Source organism: Triturus cristatus, chromosome 4_2, assembly GCF_964204655.1.
Source record: "Triturus cristatus chromosome 4_2, aTriCri1.1, whole genome shotgun sequence".
Classification (NCBI taxonomy): Eukaryota; Metazoa; Chordata; class Amphibia; order Caudata; family Salamandridae; genus Triturus; species Triturus cristatus.
Window position 1 is genome coordinate 164,290,048 of NC_140586.1, and position 25,514 is coordinate 164,315,561.

The 25,514-nt window shown below is 50.2% G+C and overlaps 1 protein-coding gene across 3 annotated transcripts in view; it reads left to right on the forward strand.

Annotated features, from left to right (window-relative positions):
- Window positions 1–25,514, forward strand: part of PTGES3 (prostaglandin E synthase 3) — a 217,638-nt gene that overhangs the window by 72,483 nt on the left and 119,641 nt on the right. For all 3 annotated transcript variants that reach the window (XM_085600959.1, XM_085600960.1, XM_085600961.1), the window contains exon 4: window positions 13,338–13,436. In XM_085600959.1, the coding sequence (XP_085457085.1) occupies window positions 13,338–13,436 (99 nt within the window). The remainder of the gene's footprint in view (window positions 1–13,337; window positions 13,437–25,514) is intronic.

Consider the following 25,514-nt stretch of genomic DNA (forward strand, 5'->3'; position numbering starts at 1 on the left):
TACAGGGAGGTACCACAGAAGGGAGTAGGTTTCTCACCCGTTGAACTTCTGTTTGGTCATCCTGTAAGGGGACCACTTTGTCTTGTAAAAGAGGGCTGGGAGAGGCCTCTTCAAGAACCCAAAGAAGACATAGTGGACTATGTGCTTGGCCTAAGGTCCAGAATGGCTGAGTACATGGAAAAAGCTTCTAAGAACCTTGAGGCCAGCCAGGAGCTCCAGAAGCACTGGTATGACCAAAAAGCTGCACTGGTTGAATTTCAACCTGGGCAACAGGTGTGGGTTTTGGAGCCAGTGGCACCAAGGGCTCCCAAGATAAATTGAGTGGCCCTTACCCTATCCTAGAAAGAGTGAGGTCACCTATCTAGTTGACCTGGGCACTAGCAGGACACCCAAGAGGGTCATCCATGTGAACCAACTCAACCTCTACAATGACAGGGCTGACATCACCATGGTGATGGTGACTGATGAGGAGCAGGAAGAAAAGAGTGAACATCTCCCTGACCTCCTCTCCTACAGCCCAAAAGATGGGTCAGTAGATGGTGTGATCTTCTCAGACACCCTCTCTGCCCAACAGTGGACTGACTGCAAGCAAGTCTTGCAACAGTATGCTAGCCTCTTTTCCCTGACCCCTGGTCTGACAAACTGGTGTACCCATGATGTGGACACTGGTGACAGTGCACCTGTCAAAAACAAAAATCTATCGACAGTCAGACCAAGTCAAGGAGAGCATCAAAGCTGAGGTGGTCCCCAAACCTCATCAACAAGGTGAAAAGAGAGATGAGGTTCTGTAGTAGGGGATCTCTGTGTATAGTCATAATCTAGTGAATAGTCCCGCCCATGTGCGTGGACCCCGGAGCAATAAAAAATAATCTCTAAAGGTGACAAATCATGCAGACCTGCATACACCTTTAAGAGAGAATTTAATTTAAAGACAGATAATGCAGCCTATACCCACAGGCTACACTGTCCAGTACTTCAACTAGAATTCCACCAACATCCACAAACAGCACTGCCTGTCCAGCTTTTCTCCACATAGGAAAAAACCCTGCCTCTACCAGCAAAAGCCTCTGGAATGATAGAGAGGAAGGAGTGGACAGACAAGCCACATAGGCTGCCATTATGTGGCTTAGAACAGGATACTGTGCCTTTAAGAAAACTTTCCAGATTTCCAGAACTTTCCCCAGTATCCCATAATGCCCAGCAGATCCCATTTACTTTCAGTTCTTTTTTCCGGCTCCTGCTAGCAGGACCCTGGAGCATTGAGCTCTCCCCTTTTCAAGGGTTTATTGTAGTTTTTGTCAATTTGTCACTTTTTCAAGTGCTTAGTGGCTGGTACTGTCAACATGCCTGGCTTGTTCGACAAGTGCCCGGAATGTGGTAGAAAAAAGGCTAAAACAGATCCACACGAGGTGAAGAGGAGACGGTCGACGTCGCCGTCGAAGAGACGCTCGACGTCGAAGGTCGCCGTCGAGGCGAAGGTCGCCGTCCAGGAAGAGAGTCATCGGGATCGGTGTACTCTGTGGTGTATACGCCTCCTCGGATGCCTACGTCACCGCCTCCTCCCCCACCACCTCCGCCACCACCGCCTCCACATCCGCAGCCACTGCCTCCGCCGCCCCCACCTCGGTCGTTACCACGCACTCCATTGGGGCTGCCGGCGGTTCCCCCGCGGTCGGTTTCCCTTCTGAGGTACCCGACTCCGCCGCAGGGGACTCCGAAGCCGCGACGCCCGCGGTCGCCGGGACCGGCTAGACCGGCGGGCAGACCGAAGCCGAAGAGGTCGCGCTCCCGCTCTCTCAGGAGGAGAAGATCACGGAGCCATGGACGGTCATCGTCGGACTCAGGACGACGCCGTAGGAGGCACAGGTCCAGGTCGCACACGCGATCCTCGACCAGAGTCTTTTCCCCGACGCTGTCGGACTCGCCGGGGACTAGGGTGTCTCCGGTGGACGATTTGGTCTCTTTCCAAGAGGTGCTGTTGAGAGGGGCAGCAAAGTTGGGTATCACGGTGACTGTTCCAACACCCACGATGTCCGTGATATTCGAGACACTTCATAAGAAACATCTGTCTCGCCCTCTACTGCCCCTTTGTACCAGGACTGGTGGAACCCGCGTTGGAGCTGTTCCTCACTCCCGCGGTGACGAAGGCCGCCCCCTCCAGGCTCATGAAAAAGTATAGGGCCCCGGAGTCGGACCCTACCTTTTTGAGGGTGGACCCGAAGCCGGATTCGGTCATCGTGACGGCGGCGAGGAAACAACATGCGACCGCCCCTTCATCGACGGTCCCGCCTGACAAAGAAAGCCGCTGGCTGGATTCTGCGGGCAGGAAGGTGTGTGGGACCGCCGCCACCACCATGAAGGCGGCGAGTGCAGGGGCTTTGTTGGGCCGTTACGACCGGGCCCTGTGGGAGTCCCTGCAGCAGTATGGGGACCTGCTGCCCCGGGACAGGAAGGAGGACTTCTTGGAAACAGTGCGCGAAGGCATGCTGGTTTCTAATCAGGTGATCGGCGCGGCGGCGGATGTCTCCTTGTTGGCCGCCCACGCCTACTGTCATGGCGTCCACCAGAGGCGGCATTCGTGGCTGCGCCTGACGTCCCTCAAACCAGAGGCGCAGCACAGAGTGGCCAACCTGCCCTTCTCGGGGGAAACCCTGTTCGGAAAACATGCGGATGATGAGATGGCCCGCATGAAGGCGGAGGCGGAAACCCTGACGGCCGTCGGGTTGGAGAAGGCTGAGAAGAAGCGCCCGTTCCAGAGGCGGTTCGGGTCTTCGGGCAGAGGGCGTGGGCAGGGTTCGGGACAGCAGCAGCACCAACAGCAGCAGTTCCGGAAGCCCTTCCAGAAACGCCAGAGGGGTAGAGGAGGCCAGCAGGCGACTACCACTACCAAGGGCCCGGCCGGGTCTCGGCCCTGAGCGGCTACTTCCCCCTCAACCGTTACCCACTCCAGTGGGGGGAAGCATTCAACTTTTTCCGGCAGAGTGGAGAAAATTTACTCCGGACAAGTGGGTGCTGAATATTGTTTGCAATGGATACAGTCTTCGGTTTATCAGCCCGCCTCCAGCGATTCCGCCGGTCAGCTCTCAGTTCCAGCTGAGAGAGCTCCAGGCGGAGGCAGACATCTTGTTGAGAAAAAAGGCGGTAGAAGAGGTACCTCTGTCTCAAAGGGGAAGAGGTCTGTACTCTCGGTTCTTCCTCATTCGCAAGAGGGACAAGAACGAGTTCAGGCCCATTCTGGATTTGCGACAGGCAAACAAATGGATTCGCAGAGAGAAGTTTCGCATGCTATCGTTGCACCAGATTTACCCTCCGCTGCAACGGGGAGACTGGCTCTGTGCCATAGATCTACAGGATGCGTACTTCCATGTGCCCATAGCACGGAAGAACAGGAAGTTCCTGCGATTCCAAGTCGGCGCCAATCACTATCAATACACAGTACTGCCATTCGGGCTAAAGTCTGCACCCAGGACCTTCACGAAGTGCATGGCGGTGGTGGCGGCACATCTGCGAAGGAACAAGGTGTTTGTCTACCCGTATCTGGACAATTGGCTGATCAAGGCTTCATCCTTCTCGGAAGTGTAAGATCACTTCCGATGGACGTGCGCTCTCTTGCACAAGCTGGGGTTACACGTCAACATGTCCAAATCGGTCCCGACTCCGGTCCAGTGCATACAGTACCTGGGAGCCTCCATCGATACGCGGTCAGCAAGCGTGTCTCCTTCGGAGGAGAGACGGTTATCACTCCTTCGGAAGGCTCAGGACCTCCGGACTGCTCCATCGACGACAGTGAGGAAGGTGTCTTCTCTACTGGGATCGATGGCCTCGTGTATCTTCCTCACGCACGGCTACACATGAGACCACTGCAGGAGTGCTTGGAGGATCAGTGGGATCAGAGGACAGGCTCTTGGGACGACAAGATACGACTGTCGCTGCATGCTCTTCAGTCTCTGAAGTGGTGGTGTTCGGCGGAAAACCTCCTCAAGGGGGTTCCCTTCCACAAGGACATTCCCACGACGAGTGTCGTGACGGATGCGTCTCTCCAGGGCTGGGCAGCGCATTCCGGGGACTTGCAGATTCAAGGAAAGTGGTCTCCTTTGGAATAGACTTACCACATCAATTTCCTGGAACTCAGATCTGTCTTCCTGGCACTGAAGGCCTTCCTTCCGTCCTTCCAGACCAACTCGCTGCTGATACAGACGGACAATACAACCACGATTTATTACCTCAACAAGCAGGGGGGTCGAGATCGCGCACTCTGTCGCAGGAGGCGCAGGCGATCTGGCACTGGCTGCTGGCCCGAGGACTGACTATTACGGCCACACATCTGCCAGGGGTGCAGAATGCTCAGGCGGACGCCTTGAGCAGGCTGATTCAGGAAAACCACGAATGGGTCATAAACGACGAAGTTCTAGGAGAAGTCTTCGCAAGGTGGGGGACTCCAGACGTAGATCTGTTCGCCACCGCCGAAAACAGCAAATGCCGAGACTTTGCATCCAGGTACTACCAGCGGGGGACGCTGGGGAATGCGCTATGGATCGATTGGTCGAACAGCTTTCTGTACGCTTTTCCACCCATTCCCCTGATTCCGGCAGTGCTCATCAAGCTGTCCCAATCCAGGGCGCGGATGATCCTGATCGCACCGTAGTGGCCCAGGCAGTGGTGGTTCACGGACCTACTTCACCGGTCTCTCCTTCCTCACATGCGGTTGCCGTGCAGGCCGGACCTTCTCACGAAGTTCGGGGGGCGGATGGTGCACCCCAACCTCTCGTCTTTGAGTTCGGCGGCATGGCTCCTGAAATAGTGCAATATGGCCATCTGAATCTACCAGACGATTGTATGGACATACTGAAGGAGTCTAAACGACCTTCCACTAGGACATCCTATGCTTACAAGTGGAAGAGGTTCTGTATCTGGTGTAAGTCCAAGAACTTTGATCCGACGACATGTAAGGAAGATGTCATCCTTCCGTACCTTTTACATCTGGCGCAGTCTGGCCTTAATTTCCATTCCATTAAGGTTCATCTGGCTGCTTTGACTGCTTACAGGAAATGCCCTTCACAGACTTCCTTCTTTCAGATCCCTGTGGTCAAGGATTTTTTGGAAGGCTTGAAGAAAGTGTTTCCTCCCATCAGACTTCCCTCGCCTTCCTGGGACTTGAATGTGGTGCTGTCCAGACTGATTAAGGAGCCTTTTGAACCCATTCACAAGGCTTCATTGCAGCACCTATCCTGGAAGGCGGCGTTCCTAGTGGCCATTACATCGGCCCGCAGGGTGAGTGAACTTCAGGCATTATGTTGTCAAGAACCTTAAACTGTATTTCATGCTGCTAAGGTTGTGATGCGTACTCACCCTAAATTTCTTCCTAAGGTTATCTCTGACTTTCATGTCAACCAGACCATAACTTTACCTACGTTCTTTCAGAATCCCTCTTCGCCAGCGGAAAGGTCTCTCCATTCCCTGGATGTTCGGAGGGTGTTGAAATTTTATCTGGATAAGACCAAGGATATTCGTAGGTCTGACCAATTGTTTGTTAATTATGGATCATTCAGGACTGGTCTTGCGACCTCTAAGCAGTCCATTTCTCGGTGGATTGTGTCCTGCATACAATTGTGTTATCAAAAGGCTAATAAGACCTTAGGGGGTAAACCTAAGGCTCATTCCACCAGGGGCAAAGCTGCCACGACGGCTTTGCTGCGTAATGTTCCTATTGCGGAAATCTGCAAGGCGGCCACTTGGAAGTCGGTCCATACCTTTGCTGCGCATTACTGTCTGGACTCGGATGCCAGGGCAGATGCTCAGGTTGGGCAGGCTTCGCTGCGAAATTTGTTCGCACAGTAGTGGGTTTGTCTTGTTGTTCTCCACCGCTGTTGTTGTGTGGGGATGGGCTTGCCATTCTATTCACTAGATTATGACTATACACAGAGATCCCCTACTACAGAAGGAGTAGTTTCTTTTCTGTAACTCCAGTTCTGTAGTAGGGGTATCTCTGTTATAGTCATAAGCACCCGCCCTCCTCCCCGGTGGAGAGATACTTATTCATATGTAGAATGCTACAGGTCTGGCGTGCTACGCCTTCAAAAAGAACTGAAAGTAAATGGGACCTGCTGGGCATTCTGGGATACTGGGGAAAGTTCTGGAAATCTGGAAAGTTTTCTTAAAGGCACAGTATCCTGTTCTAAGCCACATAATGGCAGCCTATGGGGCTTGTCTGTCCACTCCTTCCTCTCTATCATTCCAGAGGCTTTTGCTGGTAGAGGCAGGGTTTTTTCCTATGTGGAGAAAAGCTGGACAGGCAGTGCTGTTTGTGGATGTTGGTGGAATTCTAGTCGAAGTACTGGACAGTGTAGCCTGTGGGTATAGGCTGCATTATCTGTCATTAAATTCTCTCTTAAAGGTGTATGCAGGTCTGCATGATTTGTCACCTTTAGAGATTATTTTTTATTGCTCCGGGGTCCACGCACATGGGCGGGACTATTCACTAGATTATGACTATACACAGAGATACCCCTACTACAGAACTGGAGTTACAGAAAAACTACTCCTTCTGAGTGGACCATAGAGGGCTCAACTCTGTCACCAAGACAGATGCTCACCCTATCCCAAGAGCAGATGAGCTGATAGATAAATTAGGGGCTGCCCAATTCCTCAGTACCTTTGACTTAACTGCAGGGTGCTGGCAGATTGGCATGGCCCCAGGAGCAAAAGAAAAGACAGCATTCTCCACCCCTGATGGGCATTATCAGTTTACTGTGATTCCCTGCCACTTTCCAGAGGCTGGTGAACCATGTCCTGACCGGGCTGGAGTCCTTTAGTGCAGCTTATCGTGATGATATTGCTGTCTTTAGCTCCACCTGGCAGGATCACCTGATCCACCTTGGGAAAGTTTTAGAGGCTCTGCACAATGCAGGTCTCACTATCAAGGCATCCAAATGCCAGATAGGGCAGGGCACTGTGGTGTACTTGGGCCACCTTGTAGGTGGAGGCCAGGTACAGCCCTTACAACCCAAGATCCAGGCCATCATGGACTGGGTAGCTCCAACAACCCAGACCCAAGTCTGGGCATTCCTTGGCTTGACTGGGTATTACAGGAGGTTTGTGAAGGGGTATGGGTCCATTGTGACCCCCCCCCCCCCCCTCACAGAACTCACCTCCAAGAAGATGCTTAAGAAGGTTAACTGGACAGTTAGTTGCCAAAAGGCTTTTGACACCCTAAAAGAAGCAATGTGCTCAGCACCAATTCTAAAAGCTCCAGATTATGCCAAGCAGTTCATAGTGCAGACTGGTGCCTCTGAGTTAGGGATAGGAGCGGTCCTATCCCAGACCAATGATGAAGGCCAAGACCAACCTGTTGATTTTATAAGCAGGAGGCTACTCCACAGAGAGCAGCGTTGGTGTGCCATTGAGAGGGAGGCCTTTGCTGTGGTTTGGTCCCTGAAGAAGTTGAGGCCATACTTGTTTGGTACTCACTTCCTGGTTCAAACTGACCACAGACCACTCAGATGGCTAATGCAGATCAAAGGGGAAAATCCAAAACTACTAAGGTGGTCCATCTCCCTACAGGGAATGGACTTTGAAGTGGAACACAGACCAGGGACTGCCCATGCCAATGCAGATGGACTTTCCAGGTTCTACCACTTAGTCAATGACGACTCCATAGGGCAAGGTTAGTCATCACCTTTCGTTTTGGGGGGGGGGGGGGGGGGGAAATGGTTGTGTGAGAAAGTGCCATCTTACTTGCATGGTATGCCCCCACTTTTGCTGAATTGCTGAATGTACTTTGACTGAGTGTGCCCTGGACTCCTGTCAATCAGGTGCCCAGGGCCTATGTTCCTTCCCTAAAACAAGCACAACCCAAATTGGCAAACCCTGGCCACATGTCAGCCCCTGGTAAATGGTACCCTAGGTACCCAGGGCCTTGTGACCAGGGAAGGCTTCTAAGGGCTGCAGCACTCATTGTGCCACCCTTGGAGGCCCTGTACCCTTACACACACACACTGCCTTTGCAGGCTGAGTGTTTGGGTGCAAGACAAAAACAAAGTCGACATGACACACATCCCTGTGTGCCATGCCCATCGCCTACACTGCCATGGCATACATCAGCCACCCCTCTAGCTGGGTGCCTTATGCCAATGGTGTGGGCACAGGAGCAGGAGCCCTGTGCCCCTACAGTACCCAGGTCCATTCCTGAGCACTGTAAGTACAGTGCTGCCATTTAAGAGTACATGGTGCTGAGAGCTCGTCAAACACGAACTCCACAGCACTATAATGGCAACACTGAAGACTGTGAAGTTTGGTATCAAACTTCTCAGCACATTAAACCCCCACTGATGCCAGTGTGGGATTTAATGTACCAAGCACCCCAGAGGGCATCTTAGAGATGCCCTCTTAAACCTAACCTACAATCCACGTCTGCTCTGAGGCTGCCTAGGCTGCCACACAGCAGACATGTTGCTGGACCCCTGGGTAGGAGAGCCCCTGCTCTCCTGGGCCTGCAACAATGCGCATCCTGGGCGAGGTGCTAAATCTCCTCCCCCAGGATGGGCAGGGGAAAGCTTCAAAGGCATGCCACCTTTGTGACCTTCCCCAGGCCACTGCAACCCCCCACTCTGGCGGGAAGCTTTGCCCGGTAACCCCAAATAAGGACGGGGGATGTGCCAGCCTGCCAACCCCACCCCTCAGGTGGGTGAGGCGAGGCGAGGCGAAGCACATCTCCGGGCTTTCGCCATCTTGAAGATGGGGAGCCCTACCCTATCAGGACTAGGCTACTGCTCCCCTCCCACAGGAGAGAGGCAGGATGGGGGGTGTATCCACCCCAGGACAGGGACCCATTGGTCCCTGCCCTTCACCTACCTGTAACACCCCTAAATCTAGTATTTAGGGGCACCCTGACCCTTCCTTCCCCCGATTTCAGATTCAAAACTACATAGAAGAGCAAGAAGAAAGAAGACCTGCCCTGCAGCTGCTAAGAGGAAGACACCAACTGCTTTAGCCCCAGCCCTACCGGCCTGTCGACCCTCGAGCCTGCTCCTGCTCTAACCCGGCATCTCTTGTTGCCAGCAACCTCACAAACCCCGGAGGACCTGGCTACCTTTTGATCTAAGCCCCTGGGACTCTCATGAGTAGAGGCTCTACTCAAAACCTACCTCTAATCCCTGGCAGCAGCCCGGAACCGCGAACCCAGCACACTCTGCACCAGCCAAGCCTGGCCAGTGCCGGAGTGAACAAAGACCACAAGGACGACCCCACTGCGACTGTGACCCCGAGTCCGGCACCCAAGGACCTCCCTCGAGACTCCTGAAGAAGCCTGCAGCCTCAGAACAAGGTGCCCCCCCCCCCAACCGCGATCAACAGAGGGTAAGATTTCCCGACACCAAAAGGCACCCCTGCACGCGGCACCCCGCGGCCCCCTGTGCCCAATCCTGGGGTACCTACCTATCCTGCAACCACCCAACTTACCTCTCGAAGTCGTGGTGGCACCTGAATAATCCTCGTCCCCGAGCTTGCAGTCTTTTTCTAAACCGGAGATTTCCCATTGAAATCAATTGAGCGCCTGAAGGCTCAAAAGCACCTTGCACCCAGCTACCAGAGTGGCCCTGGCAGTGAAACCTCTACACCTACCTACTTCCCCATTTGCCCTAAATATGTGACAAGGAGCCCAGCTCCTACAGCCGCATGGCTTGCCAGTCAGCAGCCACCAACCAAGGCCCCCCTACTCCCTCATAGGATAACATTGGGCCTAACTCTCTCTCTCTGCACCCGGCCGCCCTAAAGTCGCTGAGGCTGAACCAACTGTACCTACCTGACCCTGGGGAACCCCTGAGTCTATGCCCAGAACCTCAACTCTGCCAGTCGAGTACTTACCCTTAAACCGATAACTCTATTTTCCTCATGGGTTAACATTGACTGGCTTTTTCCTGAAATTTCTTTTAAGTGTGGACTTTTCAAATCTTAAAATATTCACCAAAAATCAGCCGAGTAACGAACAAAATTACTCACCTGCCCTCCCAGTGCTGGATCTTGGTGCCCAGCACTGACTCTGAAAAATGCTTACTGTACTTACCCGTAACCCAATTTTCTTCCATAGGAAATCATTGACTGTTTTTCCGTGAAATTTCTTCTAAGTGTCAATTTCTGCAATCTTTAAATATTCTTTAAAAATCGTATAATATCTGAAAACGTAATTACTTACCTGTTTTGGATAAAGATCCCAGTACTGAGTCTAGGCACCCAGCACTGGATTACAAAAGTAACGAGAACATACTATACCTGCAACTTGAATTTTCTGCCATAGGGAATCATTGACTGTTTTCTATGAAATATTTTCTAAGTGTCAACTTTTAAAATAGCAAAATATTGTCTAAAAATCATCACAGTAATTAAGTCGACTTTTATCACTTGATTCCAAGCACTGACCCAGGACTGAATCTAGGATCCAGTTCTGGAATTCCAAAAGTAATCCTAAAAGTAATCTGTGGCAAATAACATGAAATTCCATTGAACTCAATGCATTATTTTGTTTAAAATAGTGTTTCCTATTGCAACCACTTGTAACTGTTTACAAAAGTCATTGCATATTGCAAAAGTATTTATATAAAGCATCTCATTCTGAGAAAGTATATTTTAATTCAAATTGTTGGTTCTAAAATAAAACAAGCATATATTTTTTATATATAAACCATTGGCCTAGAGTTCAGTTATTGAGTGTGTGAGACCATTTGCTGAGTGTGTACAACAAATGCTTTACACTGTCCTCTGATAATGCCTTACTGCTCGACCAAGCTACCACTTTAGAGAGTAAGGTTATAGCTAACTTTAGCCTCTGTCAAACTCTTGGGGACTGTGGACTCTGTACACCCTGTACCTATTAAGGAACAGTATATACAGAGCCACTTTCTCACATGGACCTCAGGCTCAGCTGCTGCTGCAGTCTAGAGGCCAACTTCGTGGAGTAACTAATGAATTTTCAAAACTGTTGGAGTAACTGTTTTGCTGCAATTGACACTTCAAAGGATCATGCATTGGCTTGGCTGCTATTGAACATCTCTAGAGCAGCACCTACCTGTTCGCTAAAAAGTCCAGAGCCATCAAATGGCAAGTGTTTTAAGGACGCCAGTACAGTGCCTGAAAAGCCACTAGACCTCCTTAGTGTGTGCTTTCTCAAGGCCACACTATTATTGACAGCCCTTCCAATGCAATCTGTAGTAACCAGGTTACCTCAAAACAAAAAGCTTACTGTATCCTGTTTTTCATATAGTGTTTGTGGTAAGGATGTTCTGAGATCTTCTGGGACAGTGAGTGTATCTGCTCAGCAATCATTCAGGCCAAACTTGCACATGAAAGCATTCTTTCTTAAGAATTCAGCCCACATGAATTCCCAGTTCCCTAGGTTAGCCGGAAAAGAATTCTGGTTAACCTTACTAGTGAAAAATCTGAGTAATCTATTGCAGGCCCAAGTTGCTCGGCTACTAACTGGAGAGGAAGAACAGGGTTTTGACCATGTAGCCATTAATGTGTCCGGAAGAGCCTCATTAAAAAAATAATGGCTCCGAGGCCGTAGGTCCAGGCTGAAGTATTTCTTGAGAACTTTTTACTGTGTCGATGGAGGGCAACTGCACCTCAACTGCCCTCCAGGCACTTGTTTAAACTTATCACGTGGCTCCATTACTGGCCCATGTGGCGAGTCCACATCTGTTTCAGGGGTTTGTCCAACCCACTGGCATTTTGTAGGTTTAAATAAAGTACAGCATCAGAGGGAGCAGAGTATCTCCTGCCATCATCCATATCCTAGGAGACCCTTTCTCAACACTCCACAAGCTTAAAATCCGATCCAAAAATAGATTGGAGCCTCTGTTGGCGTGCACATTGCGGTAGAGGAATTTAGGTAGAATTAGGCTGCAGAACAGCATGCATTTTTTTTGTGATCTTGTAGTGTCCAGTGGCTCATTGTCTGATGTGGTGTTGGCACCGGTTTTTTTGTCCAAGTCTATCCCTGTTGGTGCGGCGGGTACAGGCAGGGAACTGTTATGTAATGCTGTACTGGAGCCGGCTTTGTCCTTTCAACTGGTCCCAGGTTACCAGATGGCATGAAGGAAGAACCCACTGGCAATAAACCAGACGGAGGCTCTTTGGGGCCTGAAGGTTCATCAGTCAGAAGTGTACTGACCATTTGCAAGCATTGCCTCCTGGAGTCTACAACAGCCTGGGAAACTGAGGGTGTGCCAGGGCCAACTGAGGTTATCGGCTCTGTAAAGAAGTGCAGCTCAGAGCCTGACACCTTCACATCTTTTTGGAACCAGATTGACAGGACCTTGTTTGTCCCGCCATGCTTTCTGTGCATAAGTTTGGACTTCGGCTTACTGTATTGTGAAGTCTAGCGGTTGTGGGAATGGCCTTGATGTCGGGCCTGTGCCTTGTAACGGGACAGGGGCCCGTGGAAAGACCATGACCACTACTTAAGCTCAGCAATGTACAGCTTCGCCTCCGTGGTCTCGAATTGCCTTCAAGTGCATGAGGTACAAAAGGGGGTGGTGATGGACGGAGCATCAGAACCAATCAAACACTCACACCCAGTCAACAGATCTGGGTTTGATCCATCACCGTTCTTTAGCCCACTCTGCCACCCCAGTTCAGACATGGCCATATGCAAATCAGTCTGACCCTGTGCCTCATGGGAACAGTCCAGCCCGAACTGCCAAGCTATACCTTCCCTGGACCAGAAACAAGCTTCCTAGGACCGGTTTCTGGCATTTCAGCTGTCTTCAGCCAGGCTTGCTTGAATCCAGTGGCAAAGTGAGCAAGGGAATCACGTCTGAGCATACCAAGTGCATGAGACACATTGGTGACACAAACTGAAGTTGTGACTGGAGTGCAGGCTCCAAAAAGTCACGCCTTGTGGGGTCTCTATCTGAAGTCTGCTTGTGGCAGGTCAGGCACAGCGTTAAGCCGGTTCTTGGCGGGGCATAGTTCTCAAGCACACTTTCTTGTTGAAGTTGAAACCTGCCTGAAGACTGACATAGCGGGGAGTGATGCTGAAAATGTGCAGAAAGAAGTACTGACCACAAAGGTGGCGTTTATACGTGAAGCCACCTTTGGGCTCATGGTAGCACTCCAGTCTATCTCTCTCAGATATTCTACCTACTGGTGAAGATTGTGTGGTTAGAAGTACCCTTCAGAACAGTAGCTACTAAGACTCGTGGCTTGAAGTTTTATATGTGAACGAAGTTCTACTGGATTATATGCACCATAAGGGTCAGATGAGCTCATGAAAGATGATATTGAACAGGATGGAGACAATACTTTGGATATAAAGTGTGTTTTTGTCTTTTTTTTTCTTTCAGGCCTCAAAGCAGAAAAGAACAGACAGGTCGGTGTTGTGTTGTTTACGAAAAGAAGAACCTGGTCGTTCCTGGCCACGGATAACAAAAGAAAAGGCAAAGGTAGGAGAGTAGAAACCTTGTGCTTGTGCAACGTTTCCCTAGCGCTCTCAGACTCTAGTATTGTATAAATCTTCAGACTACTAGTGAACGATTTCGTTAAGGAGGAAAATGCATAAACGTTTAGTAGGATGTCAATCTAAAGCATCATTCAAAGAGAATTATCTGCTTTTGCTGTTAATAGAAATGCCTCCCCCTTGGTTGCTGCTTGTGTGAAGTGACTAGGTTTGAATTTAAAAAAACAGTATCTATTTGGTTGTGCTGCTCAGCAGTTTCTTCTGTGCAACTGTCTTATGGGTGTATAATAGCTTGTTTTAATTGCAAATATGTTAGTCCTGAAATGGGTTCGAAAATGCTTGTGAGATTTTTGAAATCCATTGTAAGCTCACCTTTGATGCATCTTGAATATTTCAAAGGATATGGTGCATCCATATGTTTTATTTCACGTTCTACCAAAATGTAACTTCGGCCATTACACTAAGAACTGAGTCTCAATCCATGCTGTGAGTTGATTGCATTTGTTTAAGTAAGTTGATAATTAAATCACCCCTCAGTGGAAAAAAAAGTCTTGTAAGACCAAAAATAGCAAATAAAGAGAAACCTATCACTTAAAGACTGTATACTTAGCTGTAAAAACTTGCAAGTTTATATAGAGCTGGATATGGGGGTTTTGTGGACTAATGGCCCACTGTAGGGGCTTGTGTTCGACCTCAGGGTAACGGGTTCAAATCCCAGCGGGTCAACTCAGCCTTTCATCCGTTTGAGGTTGATAAAATTAGTACCATTGAGTTTAGTAAGAATAAATATCTGTTATTCAGTGGCAAGATAGCCTTCTGGGTGAACGTGCTCTAAACAAATAGACGTTACGTTCTGTTATAGCTACATGAATTCAAAGCCCCTCTCCTATCCCTCCAAAGTACTCTCCCTGTTACCCTAATATCGCCTCTACTTAGCAGGACTCTATCTTCACTATTTGCAGCACACTCACCACAGCCAAATTAATAAAAGGGGTAGACACCATATTTATCATTCACTTAAGTGTTTGACTCCCACCGGAGTGCATCACCAACAGCTGACTCCGTTATCCCCTCTGTTGTTGCCCAGCCGCCCCTCAAGGTTCGGGTGATGCACCTACCATTCCCCCAGGTGCATCACCATTAAAGGGCAAGTTACAATACCTCTTCCTTTTCACATATGATAAAGAAGAAAAGTTGAGAAAGAAGGGAAAGGAAAGAGAACCTCAAAATATAAATTGCCACTGAGAAAAATACAAAGCAATGGAAGGAAAAGAATTAAGTCATCACTCTAAAATACAATCATGAAGATACGAGGGTGGTCTCCTCGCCCTTTTATCATGACACATTTGTTCCCTCTGACCCTCATCATTTACATGCTCCCCACTACTAGAACCCAAAGCCTCACTACATCTGGAAAGACGAGACATGCTCCAAACAACCCCACCACTTTACATCACAACATTTCTCATGACCGTGACAATCCGTTTGGGACCTAGGAATTTTGTTTCTCCTTTCGGAGACCACAAAGCTTTCTTTACAAACACCATGTTCACCAACCTTCCATTCACAATTTTGTGCGCCCGTTTTGGGATCCTACCTTTGTTAATACTTCTCTTGATATCTCTTCACTCTCGTATCATTCCCACAACTGTTCTTATTTTTCCCCACTTAAACACACCGGTGAGTTTAAATCCAGCCCCTATATCTTTGTTTTTTAAATGGTGTTACACCAGCGACGCTATTAGATGCATTCCTGTGCGCGCACAGCTTCTCACGCAAAATGCTTTTCAAACACATGCCCGTCTCAACAGCTGTTTGAGGACATGCCCTTACAAGCCTATTCATGCTTTTGACTAATCCATTGGCTTGTGGTGCGTAGAGAGCTGTGCAATGGTGTGTAACAGAAAGATCTTTTAAGAACTCCACCATCTCTTGGGAGGTAAATTGTATTCCATTATCAGTAGCCATGACTTCAGGTATGCCTTCTCAAGAAAACACATCCCTGAGAAATTCAATGATATTCTTAGTAACCACAGAACTCGTGCAACAGGCAGAAACCCATTTTGATGTATAATCAACCAAGACTTCAACAAATCTCACATTGGGTGACAATAGATCAAAAGGCCCCACAATATCCGTAGCGAACTTGGTCCAAGGTTGCTCAGGTAGGTCAGCAGGAGAAAGTGATGTCGCTCTAACTTTTCTGGATTTATTATTATTTGCACAAAGAGTACAATCCCTAACTACTACCTCTACCTGTCGATCCACTTCAGGCCACTACTAAGATTCTCTCACCCTGGACTTAGTTTAACTTAGTCCAAGATGGTCTTCATGTGGCTAGTTGATAAGTCTCTCACGGGTGCCACTGGGGGGAACTAAGCTCTCTCCCCGATAGTTCTTCCACTACGATGTACAGTTCATCACGTACATTCCAAAATCCTTTAGAACAATGGGGAACATCTATGAACGCAGGCCACCCACTGACCACAAAGCCCATTACAATCTTCCTAGAGTTGTCACTGGCAACACCAGCCTCCCATTCAGATTTGTTAAGTGCTGGTTCTTTGACCTATGACAAAGCCGATTCTGTACACTCAAGACCCAACCTGTCTAAAGGCATCCTGGATAAGTAGTCCGCAGGAACATTTCTCAACCATGGTAAGTACTCCACAATGAAATTGTGCTCCAAAGTCCATCTCTTTATCCTGGGTGTGGTACTCAACATTCCTGCATGCAAACATGTGAACCAAAGGTTCACATGTTTGAACCTTTGGAAATCCCATAGATAAAATCTAAAATGATTCATGCCCCACATACATGCTAACGCCTCGCTCTCAATTACAGAGGAACGTTCTTCCCCTCTGAGTGAGCGTGAAGCGAAACCAATTACTCTTTGCTGTCACCCATTTGCTAAAGTACAGCACCCAGTCCTCACACACTTGCGTCTGTGTTTCAAAGTGCCCCAATGTTAGCATACATGCAATTGCACTTTTGACTGTGTTGAAAGCATCAATACAATCTTCAGACCAAACAGTTTGCACCCCTTTTAAGCAATTGTCTAAGTTTGGCTGCACTACAGTTGCAAAAATTCTGATTTCATCTGATCCATGTTGACCGGTGCTAGTGCTTGTGATATCGCTTCTGCCAAGTCCATTTGGGGACTGATACCTTCGCTAGAAATAGAATGGCCAAGATGAGACACAGAACCAACCCTGAATTTACATTTTACGCTTTTCAGAGTGAGCCCTTGCCCTTGTAGTCTTGATAGAACCTTATTCAGTGCCACATAATGACCAGCTTTGTCATAAACCAGTATATCATCCTGGAAGAAAGGAACTGAGTTTTTCCCTGCTAAAACCTCCTTCATTAATCTCTGGAAGCATACAGCAGCAGATGCCAACCCAAACGGCATCCTGATGAACCTGTAAGCTCCCAGAGGTGTAACGAACAAGGTCAAAGCTCTTGATTTTTTGTGTAGCATACCTTGATGGTATGCTCACAAGTCCATCACACTGAAGACACACGCACCACTCAGTTTCCTCATTTATATTGGCCAGAGGTTGTCTGTCAACCCAAATGCAATTATTTAAACTCTTCCAAGTCCACACACATCCTGATTTTGTTACCATTGTCTTTTGGTGCCAATACAATCGGAGCCAACCACTTGGAGGACTCTTATTTCCTTTATCATTCCCATCTCAAGTAGCCTGTCAAGCTCCTCCTGTAGTGGTCCAACCATGAGGTTCGGCACCTACCTTACTATGTGGACTACTGGTTGTGCTTTTGCTTTCAGAATTATCTTCTGCTTAAATCTAAACTGTCCGAAATGTTTATCCCTTCAATCACAAGGTTGTGGAGCTGTACAGCTTGTTTCCTTGAGGCCGAGAACACCGCCCTCCCCATACCCTCCGATTGCTAACAGGTACAAGTCAAATAATGGCTTCCATTTCTACCAAGGAAGTGTTTGTTCAACACGTTCGAACAAATTGTGGTTGTTGGAAAAAGAGGCAGCATCTGTGAGGCCTGCACAAATAACATGACCACATTTGTCCTTCACTGGGAACCAAACACCCAATTGTAGCGCCTGACTCTCAGAGGGTAGCGTTGCAGAGCAGTCTGAGGCTTACTCAAGGGAGGTGGTGTGGGCTAGTAATCGCCATTTGCAGGTGCACAAAAATAACACTCAAGTTCGAGGCATGTGGGCTGCTGAATTCATATCTGTGCATAGATCGCCGCCTAGTGTTGGGTCCGGATGTTTGCACGTTGTTGTCCTGGAAGAGTCTTCGAAGTATCCTTGGATAGGTGACTCCTCCCCTGGACTACAGTGCGCATGGGCATCCTCTCCATCCTCAGATTGTTTTTTTCCGCCATTGGGTTCGGATGTGCTATCTTAGCTCAAGTTAGGAAAAAATTTTGTCGAGGCCACAAGGCCTTTAGTTCGCGTCGGTACTGTTTATCGATCGGTTTTCGATACTCTCTGTTAGTTTACTAACTTTCGGCACCGACTTTGTTCGCATTTACCTGGCCATCAACTACTTCGACGATGGAATCGAGGACGCCATTCAAAAGGTGTCCGGTATGTAATGCGAAGTACCCACACATCGACGTCCATCCGGTGTGCAACAAATGCCTTTCGCCGGACCACGACGAGTCGACATGTATGGCCTGTGCCCGGTTCCGTTCAAAGAAGACTCTGCGGAATCGTCGAGCGGCGAGGCTCGAAGCGCAGCACGCGGCACCGGCCCCAGCTGACATCTTCGACGACGCGGACGACGTCGAAGAAGTAGAAGTCTTACCCTCCAGTCCCGTTTCCGACCAAGAACCCGGATCGGACGAGGCCGACGAGTCACTCTTCCACAGAGGTGAAGACGACACCGAGGTAGGAGACGACGAGGAGGCCTTAGGGGCCGAAGAGAGTAGCTCCGATGATGAACAAGGCCTACCTGTTCAAACCGAGAATTCACCAGTGCCACAGACTATGGCTCCGGTCGAGGGATCGCCTTCGGGCCTTACCCGAGACCTATCACGCAGTCCTTCGGCCCCGCCCTCGGGCCCGGCCTCGGACGTTCAGCGGCAGCCATTACCGCTTAAGCCAGCTGGTTTCCCTTCCACGAAACCGAAACCGAAAGCTGCTCAGGTTCCTACGAAACCGAAACTGAAAGTGGCGCTAGTCGGATCGAGGCCTTCAACACCTTCGACGCCGGCGCACCGTGTCGGCACCGACCGCACCAAGGGGGACTTCGGTGCCGAACTCGAGACGGGCGACATGGGAGTCGACAAACGGAAGAAGGCCATCGGCGCCGAAAAACCTGCTCGGTTACCGGCGTCGACGCCACCGACACCGAGGGCCGTCCCGCCTGCTACGCCTCGCAGCACTCCCTCGGCGACACCGAAACCTCACGTGTCGAAGACGTCGACGGTGATCTCCGCACCTCGGCTCGATGCACCACGGGCGCAGAAGATATCTGCAGCCGCCTCGACGACCCTGGCGGGGGCCACGACCTCTAAGGCGCCCCGAGTACGGCCTGGCGCAATGCCAGGCTGCAAAACCAAGGCTGCCCTCCAGGACCAGTCGGGTTCGATCGATCCAGCGGTTTCGTCGGTGCCGACCAGCATTACCTTTGGCTTGCCTCCATCCACAATCCCGAAGGCGTTTCAACTCAGGACACAGGCCACCAAAACTGCGGTTACGCCTGTCGAGCCGTCTCCGTCACGCGTCATCGACGCCGACACTGGCAGGATGATTCTCCACGACCGAAGGATAACTTCGGAACCGCCATTGGAACCTTTCAGGATCCCGCTAAAGAGGAAGCTGCCTGTGGACACAGAACCTCTCCTGTATGAACCCTTTCATTCACCCTACCAGGATCCACACCGGGCCTCCCCCACACGCTCCGACACGGATGCATTGGAGGACTACATGGGTGAACAAGTCCCCTACCATGTGGACACGGACCCTGATGACCAGCAGGACCCTGACCAAACTTGGGGCGACCCTGCAGACCCCAGTGCACCTCTTGATGCACAGGACCCACAACTATATGGGGCAAAAACGTCACCCACAGAGGATACTGCGGCGTTCAACGCTCTGATTGAACGGGCGGCGAACAACCATGATGTACAGCTTCACTCTGATATCATCGAAGATGACTTTCTAATGGACACCTTTGCATCCTCAGAAAGACATGTAAAGACTCTGCCAATGTTGAAGGGGGTCCTTAAGCCAGCCACTGACATTTTCAGGGAACCCACCAGGGCACGAGTGATAAACCCCAGGATCGATAAGAAATACAGATCAGCACCTGGGGATCCTACTTACATCAGAGGACAATTACCACTCGACTCCATCGTTGTGGCGAATGCCCGCAAGAGGGCACACTCGCAGACAACGGGTGACGCTCCTCCCCCGGACAAGGAGTCCAAGGTGCTGGAGACCTCCGGCAAGCGAGTTGCCGCACAAGCTGCAAGCATATGGCGCATAGCTAACACTCAAGCGCTCCTCGCTCGCTACGATAGGGCGCACTATGACACAATGGAGCAACTCCTTCAACACCTCCCTGACCCCTACAAAGAAGGTGCAGAAATCCTTATCAGAGAGGGACAGCTACTCACAAATGCTGCCATCAAATGTGCACTAGACGCTGCTGACACGGCTGCCAGGGCCATCAACACTAGCGTCATCCTACGACGTCACGCCTGGCTACGTATCTCAGGATTCAAGCCTGAGGTACAAAACAATATCCTTAATCAGCCCGTCAACCCCGACTTTCTGTTCGGGCCTGAGGTTGACGCCACCCTCGAGAAGATAAAAAAGGACACGGACACTGCAAAGTCCATGGGCGCCCTACAAACTCAGTCCTTTCGGAGCGGCTCCTTTCGTCGCCCCGGAAACAAGGGAGCAGGCAGAGGACAGGGGTCACAACAAACATATAACAAGGGTAATACGCAGACCACCTACGATAAGAACACCCGAGGTGGCTATCGTGGCTCCAGTACCAAGGGCAGAGGACGTGGCTACGGCAACACCAGGTCCTCCCCCAAGAACAAGCAGTGACGCCCTCTCCCTTCCTCCCGACCACATAACACCTGTCGGGGGAAGGCTACAACGGTTCCTGTCCACGTGGAACTCCATCACCACGGACAGGTGGGTCAAAGATATTATAAAATACGGTTACTGTCTGGAGTTAACTTCCACTCCACCCACAATACCACCAAGAAACCGTCCTATGTCCTCAGAGCACTTGACGCTCTTACAGCAAGAGGTAGAAAGTATGCTTCTAAAAGGCGCTATTGAGGTCGTACCCGTCCACGAGCGGGGCACGGGGGTTTACTCCCTCTACTTAATTCCAAAAAAGGACGGGTCGCTCAGGCCTATATTAGACCTGAGACCCCTGAACCAGTACATTCTTTCGGAGCACTTTCACATGCTCACTCTACAGCAAGTCCTTCCGCTTCTCCAGCAGGGAGACTTCCTAGCATCACTGGACCTCAAGGATGCGTATTTTCACATACCCATCCACCCCTCACACAAAAAATACCTCAGGTTCACGGTTCAGGGGCAGCACTATCAGTTCAAAGTCCTTCCCTTCGGCGTGACAACAGCGCCCAGGGTTTTCACAAAGTGCCTAGCTACGGTGGCGGCACATTTACGGAGACAGCACATACACGTCTACCCCTACCTAGACGACTGGCTCGTTCAAGCGAGATCAGCCCAGCAATGTGCAAGCCACGTGTCCCGTACCATTCACCTTCTTCACAGTCTGGGATTCTCACTAAATTACCCAAAGTCTCATCTCCAGCCCGCACACGTACAACAGTACCTAGGTGCGACTATAGACACTCTGGCGGCCACAGCTCAGCCAAATTTAGTGAGGATCAACGGCATACAAGCGCTGATCTCCAAGTTCAGACCCAACCACTCGCTTCCAGCGCGAGTGTTTATGCAGTTGATAGGCATGATGGCCTCCTGCATCTTCATAGTCCCGCACGCGAGATTACATATGCGCCCACTTCAGGAGTGCCTAGCACGTCAGTGGAATCAGGCTCAAGGACAGTTGAAAGACCTAGTGTTGGTGAGCGGTCGGGCATACAACTCTCTGCATTGGTGGAATCCACAAAACCTTTGCAAGGGCCGACCGTTCCAGGAGCCTGTTCCACAAATAGTACTGACAGCGGACGCGTCTCTCCAGGGATGGGGAGCTCATGTACTCCACTACACAGTGCAGGGACTATGGACGACACAACAGAAGAAGATGCACATCAACCTTCTGGAACTGATGGCAATCTTCCTGGCCATGAAGGCTTTCAAAGTACATCTGTGCAACAAGGTCGTGTTGATCCGGACGGACAACATGACCGCAATGTACTACATACAGAAGCAGGGAGGGACACACTCTCCACAGTTGTCTCATCTGGCTCAGAGCATGTGGAAGTGGGCCATTCAGAGGAACATGTTCCTCATGGCGGAACACCTCCCCGGCAAGGACAACCAGATGGCGGATCTGCTCAGCAGACACAGCCACCAGATGCACGAGTGGGAGTTACACCCATCGGTACTCCAACCGTACTTCCAGCAGTGGGGTCACCCAGAAATAGACCTATTCGCGACAAGCGAAAACGCAAAATGCCAAAGCTTCGCCGCCAGATTCCCACACCCGCAGTCGCAGGGCAATGCGATATGGATGAACTGGTCCGGCAAATTTGCGTACGCTTTTCCCCCAGCACCGTTGATACCGCTGGTGGCTCGCAAACTCTGACAACACTCCCTGACACTCGTCCTAGTTGCTCCCACGTGGGCACGCCAGCCGTGGTACACCACCTTCCTCGAACTTTCCGTGGTACCGCATCAAAGGCTGCGGATCAAACCCGCGCATTTGACGCAGAACCATGGAGAGGTTCAGCACCCAGATCCGCAACAGCTGAACCTGGCGATCTGGCTCCTGAAGTCCTAGAGTTTGGCTATCTCAATCTGCCACCTGACTGTATGGACATCATCAAGGGGGCCAGGAGACCCACTACAAGAGCTTGCTATGCAGCCAAATGGAAACGGTTCGTCATTTATTGCGGTAATAATGACATTAACCCGCTGGACGCATCCATCCACAACATCATATGTTACCTCTTACACCTATACCGATGCAATCTGGCGTACACCTCTATACGTGTCCATTTGACCGCAATATCAGCCTACCTGCAAACCAGGCAGCACCTCTCTCTCTTCAGAGTGCCTGCCATCAAAGCATTCTTGGAAGGACTCAAACGAGTCATTCCACCTAGTCACCCACCGGCTCCAATGTGGAACCTCAACTTGGTCCTCACACGCCTGATGGGTCCACCCTTTGAACCTCTACACTCATGCGAGATTCAATTCCTTACCTGGAAAGTAGCCTTCCTGGTAGCGATCACTTCCCTAAGAAGAGTTAGTGAACTCCAGGCACTAACCGTTCAAGAGCCATTTATTCAGGTTCACGCCAACAGGGTCGTACTACGTACCAACCCCAAATTCATGCCCAAGGTAATATCGCAGTTCCACATGAACCAGACTATTGAACTGCCCGTTTTCTTCCAAAACCCACAAACTGTTGCAGAGAGGGCATTACATACACTAGATGTACGGAGGGCCCTCATGTACTACATCGACAGGACTAAACCCTTCAGGAAGACAAAACAACTGTTCGTTGCCTTTGCCCCACACCACAAAGGTAACGCCATCTCCAAAGCAGGGATAGCCAGATGGATAGTTAAGTGTATTCAAATCTGTTATCAAAAGGCAAAACGCACATTAACTATTCCACCACGAGCCCACTCAACACGCAAGTTGGGGGCTTCCATGGCCTTCCTAGGAAATATTCCCCTGCATGATATATGCAGAGCAGCCACATGGTCCACTACACACACATTTACAAAACACTATTGCGTAGATGTGCAGTCAAAACAGCAGGCAGCTGTAGGACAGGCTGTTCTCAAAACACTTTTTCAGACCGCTGCAGCTGGCACGGGTAGCCGCCGCCAATAGAGGGCACTGCTATGTATTCTATGCACAGATATGAATTCAGCAGCCCACATGCCTCGAACTGAATATGCTACTTACCAGTATGCATCTGTTCTTGGCATGTAGGGCTGCTGACATTCATATCGCCCTCCCTCCTCCCCGGCGCCTGTCGCAGCTGCAGCTTTCAGAACTATTGCAAGCATGGTCATCACTTTCTGTATCTACTCCATCACTGCCACAATGGCGAAAAACAATCTGAGGATGGAGAGGATGCCCATGCGCACTGTAGTCCAGGGGAGGAGTCACCTATCCAAGGATACTTCGAAGACTCTTCCAGGACAACAACGTGCAAACATCCGGACCCAACACTAGGCGGCGATCTATGCACAGATATGAATGTCAGCAGCCCTACATGCCAAGAACAGATGCATACTGGTAAGTAGCATATTCATAATTGATTGTCCAGTCAGTACTTTGCTTTATAAAAGTAAGAGTACATTTATTAAACACACACACCACTCAATACTATGCACCAATTTACAAATATACATAAGCTGTTGGAATTACTTTGTGACATTGCATAACATCTCCACGCCTCCCGCAGGGGGGGTGGGTTCTAGGACCACCACTCCCATGTATGCACATCAACTTGCCCCCAATGCAGTTAGTTGAACATAACCTGGAGCGAGGGCCCTGCGCACTGGCACCATCCCAGTGGGGACCCACCCCATTACCTCAACAAGCATTAAAAAGGGGTAAACCTGCCTTGGTGACACATGACCCTGACTGAGCATCTCCTACTGACCATACAGTATGCACCTCTAGATCTTAAGGGCTAGCAGTCTGGGGTCTTCACCTAAGCGCAGCAGCAAGCATCCATGTTTACGCACACTTTAGAATGACAGTACTCATCACCTTGGTTGATCATTTGAATGCATTGCAATTACAGCCCCTAAGGGCATCACAGATGAAATCACAGGATTGCGCATATTCAGCCAGACACCCTAGCAGGACTGTCTGGCAACATAGCCCCACTTGGCTTATGACATCTCCTTACACATGTGACTTACAACCCCTTCAAAAGAAGTACTCCTGGCAACTACACTTCTCCTGCAGTGCGCCTCTTCACTTTAAAAGGAATCACAGGTAAAAGCATGGGATTACGTAAATACAGCCAGACCCCCTAGCAGGAAGGTCCAGCAACATAACTCCATTTAGCTTAACATCACCTTACACAGGTACTTCACTTTACACATGTGACTTTCAGTCCACCTAAAAAGAAATAACCAATAGTAAATGCATTTCGGTGCAATTACACCACTTCACCTCCAGGGGATGCCCTTCTCCAGACATCCCCAACTCAGCCCTTCACTCCATGATGCACTTCATAGTACACCCTCAGCTGTAGAACATAAGTTCCAGCCTAGAAGGTGTTAAAGGCTGGCTGAGCCCTTGAGGGGTTATTCTTTCAGATGCCCCGTGAAACTTAGGGGTGGACTGTTCTTCTTTATGCTGGGGGAGACTGAGGTGCTCCTGCAGCCCCCCTGCACCCCTTTTCACACATGAGGGTGACCCCCTCCTCAGGGGGCCACAAAACACCAAAACGGCAGATTTCCAAATGCCTGGCGAGGCATTATGGGGCGCTTCATGCTCCTCTTTACCAGCCCCAGCCACTGGGAACACTCTCCTCTGCCCTCTGGGTCTCTCAGAGGGTAGATTCAGCAGTGTGCTGTCTTCACTGGCTCCCTGCGCCAGCCTTTCGTCAGGCTCTCCTTCTGGGCCTCTCTCCCTGCGCAGAGGCCCCTGCTTCTGTGCACCAGTCCTGGGCTCTTCTTCTGGTGCTGATAGGGTCCTGGGGGCAGTAAGGGGGTCTCTCCTTCCAACTGCCCATTGCGCCAGGCTCCAGCACCTTCTCCCTCAGTAGACCACACCCCAGAGAGACCTTCTCTTCCTGTGCAAGCACTTTTTAAAAGTTGAGTAGGGGGCTGGCAGGAAGTCTCAGTTAGTCCTATCAAACAGCGACACATCACGTCTCTGCCCCTGCTCCCTCCTTCTTGTCCAGCCTCTGAGCTT